The following is a 12,344-nucleotide window of genomic DNA, read 5'->3' as shown; positions in this document are numbered from 1 at the left end:
GATCCCAGCTCTCGATCGCCTCCCATAAATACCACTACTACTGTCTACCAGAAAGCCTTCGAGTCGCGAAAAAGCCGCTGGCAAAAGTGTGTCGACACTCAAGAGATGTACTTTGAAGACTTTTTAGGTATTGTAGCTGTAATTGAAGTAAATCTTATTTTCCGTAATTGTTCCCGATACTTTTCAAACGACCATGTAGAAATCAGAAAATCCAGAAAAACTTCAACTGAGATAATACATTAGACTTACTCAGCAGCACATGCAGCAGCTTCATTCACAAACTTGTCCCGTATGAGTGATTCAGGGAGGTCAGTGATGACCTTTCTTGCAACATCTTGTCAATAACCTACCAAGTTTGAGGAATCACCGAAATTTGACGGAGGTGTCCAGAAAAAAAGACACTCAAGTCACAGGCTTCCAACAATTATGTATTGGCAGAGGGTTAATTTCTGTAGATATTAAGTCAAAATATAGTATGATTGACTTTTTTCCAAGTTCAGAACATATGTTTTGGCTTAATCATAAAATTTGGCCTAATTGACAAATCCCTGTGAAATCTTTGAATATATTCTTTGATCCTTCTAATAGACCCGATTCGTTTGATTATTTTTGGTTTATAAATACTAAAGAAGGCTAAAGAATAACATGGAACTCCATTTTAGGGTCATCCGAAATATGCAAAATACTACAAAAACAGTTTATTTACTTGTTGCTATTCTGCGTTTGTCCTAATTCCTGCTTTCAATTGAAAAATACAGAGGACAGAGTGCATCAGAGTACACAGGATCATATTTTTAAATGCTTACATGACTTGATATTTGGACAGTCAGATTGAGCGCATCAGATCAAACCCCATCTATTTGGGAAATTTTGAAAGAATATTAATGTTGCAATTTCTGCACATAACTGCTCTCTTCTTATTATATGTTGAATTCACAACATTAAATACTCCTTCAAACGTTCCCAACATGAAAGATTTCTGCCAAGTTTTACCCTTGAGACTGTATCCCATTCTATTTGTCCCACGAATAAACGTTTTTTCCCCGAAACAGGAATTGGTGACTCGGAGAAGGCACGGCTGCGTACCCCTGGGGCCCTTCCGGGTCCAAAATACACACAACAACTGGACCACTGCGGTGGGAGCAGCACCATGGGAGGGGGTAAACGACGCCAACACCAAGTGGTGCGGGTGAAGTCAAGAGCAAGGGATGATGATGACGATGATGAGGAGGAGGAGAGTGGTAAGCAGAGGGCTGTCAAGTAAATGAATGACTAAGCAAGGGAAGGCTCCTTCCCAGTGAATTTGTATGACTCAAAGAGTACATCAGATAATTTACATCTCATGAACCAATTCAATGGCATCAGGCTTGACCTCGTGAAATCACACCTTGAGGAATTGGAAAAACTTTGTAGATATCGACCAAACTTTATTGCAGTATGACCGGTCTCATTGCATCCGTGTCATCATCAGTTACTCTTGTCCAAATTAGGACACTATGGCATCAGAGGTATCCCTTATAACTGGATCAAATCTTACCTCAGCGCAAGGCACCAACAGGTTATTTTGTTTAAGAACGGTACTAATTTTACTTCTCCTAGTAAAGAAGTTACATTAGGTGTACCCCAAGGCTCAGTCTTGGGCCCTATCCTATTTTTACTTTACATTAATGACTTACCAAAAGTTCTGCAGTCAGTTCCAGGAGCCGAGCCAATTTTATATGCTGATGACACTAACGTAATTGTATCTGCACCATCGTTAAACAACTTGACCTTGACAGCAGCTAGAGTTTCCGAACTTCTTTGTGAATGGTGTTCACAAAATTCTCTGAAACTCAACCCTGACAAGTCTGGACTCATATACTTCTCTAATAAAAATAAAGCCCCTGCTTCATTGGCCATTGACCTAGGGGGAACGTGTGTACCCCAAATTTCTAGATCCAAGTTTTTGGGAGTTGTTATAAATAAAAATGTATCATGGGATGAACACATATGCAATCTTCGTAGCAGGTTAAATTCCATTTGCTTTCTTATTAGAAGTATTAGGAAATCTGTAAGCCTTGATATCTTACTTTCAATTTATTACGGAGAATTTTATTCTTTAATTATCTATAGTATTCTGTTCTGGGGTTCTTCCCCTCATTCTGATTCAATTTTTAAAGCTCAAAAATGTTTAATACGATTAATATGCAATGCTCCCTACAATGCACCTTGTCTTTCCTTCTTCAAAAGGTTAAATATTCTGACTGTTCCATGTATTTACATTTATGTCGTATGCATTTTCGCTAAAAGTAATATATCCAATTATATGACAAATGACAACGTTCATTGTCACCAAACCAGAGCCTGCAGAGACCTGCATCAAACTTATTGCAGGACTTTAAATACATCCCTGGGGCCTAAATCAATGGGCCTCCTTGCACTGAACAGGCTCCCTTACGATTTGAAGTACGTAAAGGATCCAGTCCTGTTCAAAAAGAAATTAATATCATTTTTAAGGAAAGAACAGTTTTATTCTGTAATGGAATTCATGGAGAAAAAATAACCATACTGAATATGGAATATATTTTATGCAAAAAATTATTATTGTGTCATGCTTTTCTGAATTTCATCATTGTTTAACATCTATATGTACATATGACGTGTCCTATACACTTATCTGATGTATCTATTACACTGTGTCAGTGTCTTCTGGGCAAATAAAGATTATTATTATTATTATCCGTGACATCTCCTGGATTCAGGACTTGAAGGTGTCACTTGCATGAAGAAACCGGTCGTAGTGAAATAAAATGTGGTTGAAATAATTATATATATATATATATATATATATATATATATATATATATATATATATATATATATATAAATTATTATATTAGGTACATTGTACCCATTTCTATGAGGATATTTTAACCACTCCTGTGATGAATACTCATGCACTGAAGTTTTTCCACAAATATGATTTTTTGAGAAATCAACTAATATCAAAGAATAGTTGTCCACATATTTTAGTGTTAAACTACATTGGCAATGACCTTATATACCTATATTCCTATATATTCTATACGGTTCCTATATTCTACGTGGTTCTCCTCCACTCTCCTTTGCTATCAACATCTGCAATACTTATATATGCCGATTTGGCATTACACATAAAATTCCCTCCAATATGGAGTTGAAATTTGGTGAGACAGCATTGGATCCTTACTTAACAGCTGAGAATATTACGTTAAGTTTTTTATAGAAAGTTACTGTTTTGTACCAAGTACGATTTCCTTAAAATACTGTGTCACTTGGGAGTGATGGAAACAATTCACTAATCGAAATATCTATTCAAAAGTTACTTATCTTATAGTTTTCTGGGGTTCGGCATTGAGCCAATCGCAAGAAATTTTCTCAATCAAAATCAAAATTGTTAGAAATATGTAAGAAGTCCTTTTTTGAACTCCTCAATACTAGAAAAAGTTAAACTCATAAAAATTCTAACCGTGTAATTATACTGCACAGATGTTTTCATGAAGTGTAACCTTCATTTATTCCAGTCAAACAGCGATGTCTATTTGTATGATACAAGGTAAAAAAAAGCACTTTATACATGTCTCTTGCAAGAGAACTAATATTTCCTGTAAAATTTACGTCCTCATATGCTACGGGGACGAAACTGTTTAATTAATTCCCAGAGTGCATTACATCCTCTAGATCCATGGCTATGGTCAAAAAACAAGGTTGAAAACCTATTACTTATTAAGCGTTCTCATGTTATTTTTTGGGTGAATTTTTATTTTTAAAAACCACTCTGTAAATTGTTTTGTTTTTACTCTTTTCAACATAAAAAGAGGGTAGTGAAACTTGTGCAGTGCCTGTTTGTTATATGTTGAGCTGCGATCTGTATACAATGAAACCCAGTCTTAATTCTCTATATTTATGGTCTATGAAGAATTAATAATATCATTATTAATATTATTATTAAAGGCAAATGCCTAAATTCATGGGAGTGGAGTTGTGAGTTCAAAAACTTAGAATGCAGTCATTTATGTCTGCAATACTTCATATTAATCTAAACTGTGGCATCCCCCAAAAGATGGCAAGTGTACATTCATGGAATGTTGTCACCACTTGCTCCAACGTATATTCGTTTAGTAGTGAATAGGTGCAAACTCACCATCTTGACGACCACATTTTATCGCTTGTTTCTTTGCCCTCCTTTTGCAGGTGGAAAGAGGCACGAGGCTGATGATTCACCAAGTCCAGGAGAGGACACCACCCCAGTACATGCTCAGAGACCTTAAACTAGCAACGCAAGAAAAAGAGAAACTTGGACAACATTATCCTTCTTCCCATTACCCTGAAACCAATATTGCTGAGATAGAAAAAAAAGAATTTTTTTCACACAAAAGAAAAAAAACATCCATTCATCATTCCTCACCCTTTCCTTCCCCGCATTTACACATATTCAAGACATTGTTGAAGAGTACGTTTGATTTGGAAGACGATTTTCCGCAACAGGCAAACAACTGAGATTGTATTTTAAAAACAAAGAATTGGGTTCAAAAGATTGAATGAGACCCAGTACCCAATTCTGAAAATAAAAAAATATCTGATGAGTCAGTTGTTGACAAAATGGACTCCATTGAAAGAACACCTGGATTCTACCTAAAGACATTATGGAGAAAATATTGCAAAATATTCTGTCTGAATATTTAATCGCTACGTAGTTTTTTCTTTAAGTGTTTTCATGATACATTCACCAACTCTGCATCCCCTTTCACTGCTTTGAGCGATGTTTAACAAAAAAAGGGATGATAAAAATCATTAGTGGATGACTAAACCTTCATAATATACACCAAAAAAAAAATATATATATATATATTTCATGTTATATGGCAATTGAAAAAGAAAACATGATTGTAAGACTTCACCAAATATTTGTAGTAGGAGTTGCAGAAAAAGGCTTCAATGTCTGGCACTCCTAAAAATCTTAATACCATCCCTATGAAATCAATTACAGTTAGCATCTCTACTTAATTTCTGAGAAAATGTTGATAATACAAAAAATTGTGTGATTCATGTCCCCTATCTATCTATGATCTAATAATGGCTCTAAAGTTTTAGTTTCACAACAGACGGTGAACGTAATGAAGATAGTGCACACATAGACAAAATATTCATTTAAGTTCATTTGCATTGCATTTTTATTCATTGCATTCCTGAGCACATTAGTAACTTCTAAACATGCGTGTTGAAGGAATGCATCATTTGCATGAGTTCTGTGTATTAAGAAGAGAATTTTCAATTATTCGAAAACAAAGAGCAATTATATTTATTAATACATAATGAATGGCAGATGTGTTCCAATTCCAATGCTATCTATTCCTTTCCGCAATTAATTCCACTTACTCAAACATCATTATCACTCCAGCACTTTTTTTTTTCCTTTTTAATTTTCTTCAAACGAATAACTTGGTGCTATAGTGAAACCACAAAAAATAGTTGCAATTGCAGAAAATATCATTAATTTATCAATAAATGCTCTTATACCGCATATGAATGCCATTTCTATAGCATATCAATTTTTATATATGATGTATGTGTGGTATTGCAGATATGAACTGTCCCCCTCAAATTGCAATCATTTTAAAAATAATATAAGATGTTAAATTTTCAGTCCTCTTGAAGTGAATGCTCATTTTTAGTGTATCCAACTCCTCAAGCAGTTTTTTTTTTTTAATAGCTTCAAAACATCTTCCCAAGCATAATGCTTGTTTAAGCTCCATAATCTGTTATCCTGTACCATTTCTTTTCGTTGTATTCATTTAGGTAATATAGATTAGCTGTTTTAGGTAGATTTAAGGTCTTCGCTGGTAGACTCGGGTATGCTAATTGCCAGCAAGACAATAGAAGAGATATTAATACAGCTTGACTAAACCAGATCAAAAACAGCTTTTTCACAGAAACAGGTATAAACAGCTTTCACTCTGTCAAAGTCAATGTTGAATGTATAAACAGATACTATGTGCATATGTATGTTGTCAATTCAGTATCAAGATACTAGGTTCTTGAATACATACGTGAGGTTACCAATTTTATATTTTGCTTATGTTTGCATAAGGTTTTGTGTACGCAATGCCGAAAAGATCTCCATATCATAATCACAGTTAAAGTGTCTATTAGCTGTTATTATATAGATTAAGATATTTATTCAGCTGAAATTTACATTCCTAAAGTAAAAGTCTCTGATCTGGCACACTGTCCATGGAAAAAAATGTGGCAAATTTGAATGCAGTGAGAATTAAGAACTGCCTTGGGTGCATCGCTGCAAATTCTAGCATGGGAAGTTGTATTTCACTGGGACAGAGGAGAAGAATCAAGTGCAATGTCCATGAAGAAGGAGAGATATTTAAGAGATTTATCACTCCTGGTTACGAGGTATAATTGCTGTATGACAAGAGTTTAAGTGCCAAATTCATTATTAGAGAATGCTATTTTTTTAATATATATGGAACCATGATGTTGATGTCAAAGCACCTACATATTTATATTAACATAAATGATACATTTGCAAAGTATATTTTGGTGGGCTAAATTATTGCTTTAAATACTATGTAATACATGAAATAATTACTGTTAATCACTATTTATCAAAATGGATCCTAGTATGAAAAAAAAGGCCATCATTACTAATGAGGCTTACCTACAATACCAAGTCATAATTCAATCTTAAGCATGTATAAATATAGATATGTTGACTCTTGTTGATATGCAGACAAAGTGAGACAATCCATATGTAGGATAAAATAATTAAAAAGATGTACAATGATTGAAATGGTTTTGGGTACTTAATAATGTCCTAGAATGCTTGAAACAGTATGCTTCAGAATTCATTGCTAGGGGTGTTTTTTAAATGAGTCCAATTTTAATGTTATATATGTGTATATTCATTCTATGAGTTACTGGTCAAAAAAAAAAGAAAACAAATTCACAATCGTACTTTACTGGCCATGATGTTACATATAATAATCGCTCCAACTGATTGTACAAATTGTAATGATGACATAGTCTTTTTAGCTTTTATTACTCCATTGACTCAGAAGGAAAATTGAGTTTATTTTGCAGTTTTTGATCAATCAATGAGTCTCTGTGCCGTGATCTGATCACTTTAAATAGATTAAACTTTCAAAGCACCTCATTTAGCCACAAAAATTACGGCCCAACAAGAAGCAGCTGACAACTACGATGGCTAAAACTCAAATGTGTGACCACTTCATAAAATCACATCCAAAGTTAAAACTTATCAACACATATCATTAATTCATATTTCATTGTATTAACTTAACCGTCTTCTCAAAAGATCACCAGGAAACCAAATATGTATCACTTCGAATATATTACTAAGAAATTTAAAAAAAAAAGGCAAGCATAATGGATTACTTTTTCAAAACCCTTTTAAATGGATATGAAAAATAATCAGTATGTAACATGAATAGCTGTTTCCACAACAGGAATATGTTTTAAATGGCTTAAAAATAAATTACTGTACATAGAAAAATATTGTTTCATTTCATGGAGTAGACCCAGGAGTGGTATGTTATATATAAGGCGGGTTAATTGTAAGATAGCAGTGATCAACGGCTGGACACGGTCTTCATATAATTTAAAGATCTGGATTTGATTTTGCTGCAGAAGTAATTTTTTTCATAGTGATGTCCCCATTTGTGTTTGGTCATTGCAGAGAAAACTTCTGAAGAATCAATGAGAGATATGAGACTCTCATCTTGTGTAACCACCGGGACTTTTCTTTACATGTATACCAACAGCAATGATGGATATTTCCCCCTCCATCTTCCCTCACTCATTCCGAAAACTCCTGATTTCTTGCTCCTGCCAGGCAGGCACAAAATAATGTCAGGGAAAGGGGGTCCAATTCAGACTATCTTTCACACACCAGCACACAATACCCAAAGAGGCTGTGTATTTCTCCACTCTAAATCTCTCATCAATAGCGTATCCTCAACCAATATTAATCCCTCCCATTCCATTCACTCTGCTCACTCATCTTTACTTCCTCCGATTGAAATGAGATCATTCACAACTTGTCAATAACATTACAATATTCATTCAAAAACAATGAGAAATGTGCAAAATTCTACGATGATATTATAATTAAGAGTAATCAATTTGTCAAAGTAGATTTTCTGATGGATCCAATACTGTTAATAGATCTGCTACATTTCAAAGCACCACCTTACACAACAATAAGTATTCCAAAACCTGCACTATAATTAACAATAGATTTGCACGCTTCCCGCTGCCCTTCATTTCATCCAGCGCACTTGTTCTCTATATTCTTCGGCCCACCTTGTCTTCCCTCCCTATGGACTATGACCTTGAATTGGTGGAAGGTCACCTATACCAATTAGGTTGAAGGTTAGGAGCCAGACGAAAGGTAGTCCACACAGTGTCTGTTTCTCAGTGAGGCAGCTGCAAAGGTGTCTGACTCCAGTGGGGCAGCCATTGAGTGATGGTGTCACGTCAACAACACTATTGAGGAAGGCAACAAGAAACCACCTCAATTATAAATCCCATGATTTTTATGATGGACAGTACATAGAAAATCAGTCCTGCAATCACAGGACTCTGCACGATGGGCCGTGTGTCATGCCCAGAAGCGGGAGAATCAAGCCTTCCATGGTCGTCATCTCACGAAAACCTTGCTAGGCAAAAGTGAAAGGAGTAGCAGAGTATGGGCAAAGGATTTGATTTATTTTTAAATTGAAATGCTAATTGGTATTTCATCATTACTTCTCTAATAAAACTTTCTTTATAAAAATACTATATTAAAATAAAAACCACAACTTTCCTTTCTTACACCATAATACAATCTGTTTCCTCAAGTATTTACGGAAGAGCAAATAGAAGATCCATAAAACCACTAGGTACCAGGCAAACAACCACATTATATTCCTCAGATTTTCTTTAATAATACCATTTTTACTCTTTCAATCAACACTTTATCTGGTATACAGAGAAAACTACCTAATTGCCTTCTAATTCTTGAATTACAGTCTATTACTCCCCTTCTCTTCATGCTGAATTACAAATACTGCACTCTTTCAATATACAACTAAAGTTTGAAAACATAAGTTAAATATTTCACAAAAATTATCACTTTAAATAAGGCTGAACTGAAAGGTATTTGATAGATTTGTATAGATTCCGATTAAATTTCACAATTATTTTCCTAAAGAATATGCAAGTAGACATGTGCAAATAAACATGAGAAGAAAAGGTACAGCTATGCATTAATGTAATCATTAAATGTAGTTTTTTATTTCAAAACTAAACCAACATAAGCTAATGATGAGTATGATATTTCCACGCTAAATTCATTCTGTTCCAAGAAATTTTCCCTGAGAGATGATATGAGCTACATCAAATCATAATTACATTTATTTTTTATATTGGTGCTCATTGCTGCCCTTAAATTTCCAAATAAATTCACTTCAAGTCAAGTTTTCTACTGTATTTTTTGAATATGTAAGGATATAATGGAGTCACCAAAGCTTCCAATATATTAAAAAGTTCTAAGCGTGAACTCCATGTTCCATAAATCAACAGAAATGTGATTATTTCTAATAACTATTGCTCATTTCTGAGATGAGGTTCTTACATGTCCTTGTTTTCAATAAAAATTTGGAGAAATCAAAGATATTAATCACCCATAATTACTGTACATTTCCAGCCATTGTACATTTCTAGTTCAATTAGTAGTAGTCATTAGGGGAAGCGGTTGACATTTGATGTCATTTGCACCATTAGGGACGGATGGAAAGGAAAGAAGAGTGGAGAGGGAGAAACCCGGCATCAGCCTATTCTTAATGATAGGTGCCAAGGGGTCACACAGTTTAATGTCCCATCTGACTGACAGGCACACTCACTCAAAGTGCTCTCCACAAAGCACCTCAGGTAGGGATCAGGATACCACTGAAAAATATTTGCTACCTCCAGGATTCGAACCCTCTGGATAGGAAGCAATTACACTAGCCACCACCCCAACCCTTCTATTTCAATTGAGGAGAATAAAGTTAACCCTTAGAGAAGCCTCAGAATCTGGATGAATTTACTAACAACGAACCTGGAAAATCCATCTACAACTTGCTCAATGGTAGCAGAAAATAAGAAACAAATGATGACTAATACGCTGCAGTCACCATTGCTACTATGCACGGTAAATGTTAAAATGACATTTATGCCAGACATGGTTGATGACACTCAATCTTTCAATAGATCTATTATTTATCATTTTATGGATCTATTGTGGCTTGAGGAGTGGCACAATGTATATAACACTGCCTCTTTTAATGCAAGCTTTGATAATTTTGGTACTAAATTTCTACGCTACTTTAACATGACATTTCCTGTTCAGTACAAATAAAGAACCAAGTGTTCTAAGTGTAAACCTTGGATAAGTAATAAAATATGTTTCATGGGTCAATATGCTAAAGAGCTGGCCATTTCTAGGAGTAAAATTAATAACAAACTTAAGACTGAATATGTTGAAAGGAAAAAGCATTACCATCAAATCTTACTGTCAGCTAAACGTTTTTTTAATGACCATAGGATCATAAACTCTGACAATAAATCTAGAGAAATCTGGAAAATTATTAATACCTCCAGAAACAAACCCAGGAAGTAGTTTCACATTCAGATTAATGATTCATCAGTAATTATTAAATCAGACTTATCCAAACTTGCCCATAGCTTTGCAGATCACTTTTAACCTTCTTCTATTGCTAAGCAGAACAACTCTCCTAATTTAGAAGCCATTGCTGCTACCCACTCAAAGTCCCTATTTCTCTATCCCCTCACATAATTTGAACTGAAAAATATAGTGAAGAATCTAGGTACAAAACAAAGCTCTGGTTTTGATGGAATTCCCAGTTACATCATTAAGCAATCTATTGACTTCATTATGCAGCATCTTCATTGTCTTTTGAATGAATCTTTCCGATTAGGAGTGTTTCCATCTCCTCTGAAGGTGTCAAAAGTCATTCCAATTTATAAAAACAAGGACGATAGACATGACATTAACTGCTACCGTCCAATTCCTTTGCTGAACCAAAATATTCAGCAAAATATTTGAGAAGGCATTCTATGTTAGGTTAATTTCTTACCTAGAGGTTTCCAATCTCCTTTCACCATCTCAGCATGGTTTTAGGAGGCATAAATCTACATCTTCTGCCAACTATCAGTTAATAACCCAGACTTTAAATGCTCTAGATAAGAACAATGGAAGTTGCTGCAATGTTTTTCGATTTCTCGAAATCTTTCAACTGTGTTGACCACCAAATACTTATCAAAGAACTCAACAGGATGGGTATTCGTGGCATACCTAGTCTTTGGATTAAATCCTACATATCTGATAAAATAAATACGTGGTTAATTCTAAAAATTGTGCATCTTTTTTTTCCCCAAGTAAGGTCCTTAATCAAGGTACTCCTCAAGGCTATGCTCTTGGGCCTGTCTTGTTTCTTTCTTATATAAATGACCTTGTTGATAGTTTTCAACATATAAATGGTGCTACCTCCTTGTTATATACTGATGACGCCAGCATTATTCTTGTATTGCCTACTTTTCATGAATTGATAGGTAAGTGTAAACAGGTTAGTCACACCTTACTCTCTTGGTGTCACAATAATTTCCTAGATTTGAATATAGGAAAGTTGTACCTAATATACTTTGCAAATAAAAATAAAGCAAGACAAGAACTTTCTATTGAAGTTGATGGGAAGGTGATCCCACAGGTACAAAATACCAAATTTTTAGGTTTCAACATCAATTTTCCAATCTCTTGGGATTCACACATAAATACTTTAACTAGAAAGTTAACCTCAGCCTGCTTTTTAATAAGGTCTATTAGATCCACTGCTTCAGTAGCTGTTCTCTGTGCACTATACTATGGAGAATTTTATTCTCACATAGCCTATAGTATCCTTTACTGGGGTGTATCATCTAAGGCCTTGGCTATTTTCAGGGTCCAAAAAAGAGCCATTCAGCTCATGAGTTTTGCAAAACACAATGCCCCTTGCCGTCCCCTGTTTAATAAACTGGATGTATTGCCAGTGCCATGTATTTATATTTTTCATGCAGTAGTACATACAAAAAGAAATCTGAGTATGTGAAAAATTGCAATATCCATAAATATACTACAAGGCAGAATGAGCAGCTGCACTTTTTATATATACGTACAAAAAATGCAGGTGTTGGCCCAAATTTAATTGGCCTTTAACTTTATAATGAACTCCCAGCTGAGATTAAGACCCAAAAAAGTGTGGCTGATTTTAAAG

General features: G+C 34.7%; 1 protein-coding gene across 1 annotated transcript in view; it reads left to right on the top strand.

Annotated features, from left to right (window-relative positions):
* The window catches only part of LOC139691376 (potassium channel subfamily K member 4-like), a 39,508-nt gene extending 31,977 nt beyond the window's left edge, over positions 1–7,531 (top strand). Inside the window, exons 5-6 of the mRNA XM_071589174.1 lie at positions 1,053–1,241; positions 4,213–7,531. Coding sequence (XP_071445275.1) covers positions 1,053–1,241; positions 4,213–4,289 — 266 coding nt within the window. The 3' untranslated portion in view covers positions 4,290–7,531. The remainder of the gene's footprint in view (positions 1–1,052; positions 1,242–4,212) is intronic.
* Positions 7,532–12,344: the final 4,813 nt, after the last annotated feature.

This window comes from Hetaerina americana, unplaced genomic scaffold (assembly GCF_022747635.1).
Source record: "Hetaerina americana unplaced genomic scaffold, ioHetAmer1.1.p SCAF_33, whole genome shotgun sequence".
In the NCBI taxonomy this organism is placed as follows: domain Eukaryota; kingdom Metazoa; phylum Arthropoda; class Insecta; order Odonata; family Calopterygidae; genus Hetaerina; species Hetaerina americana.
This window is presented reverse-complemented; position numbering and strand designations above follow the sequence as displayed.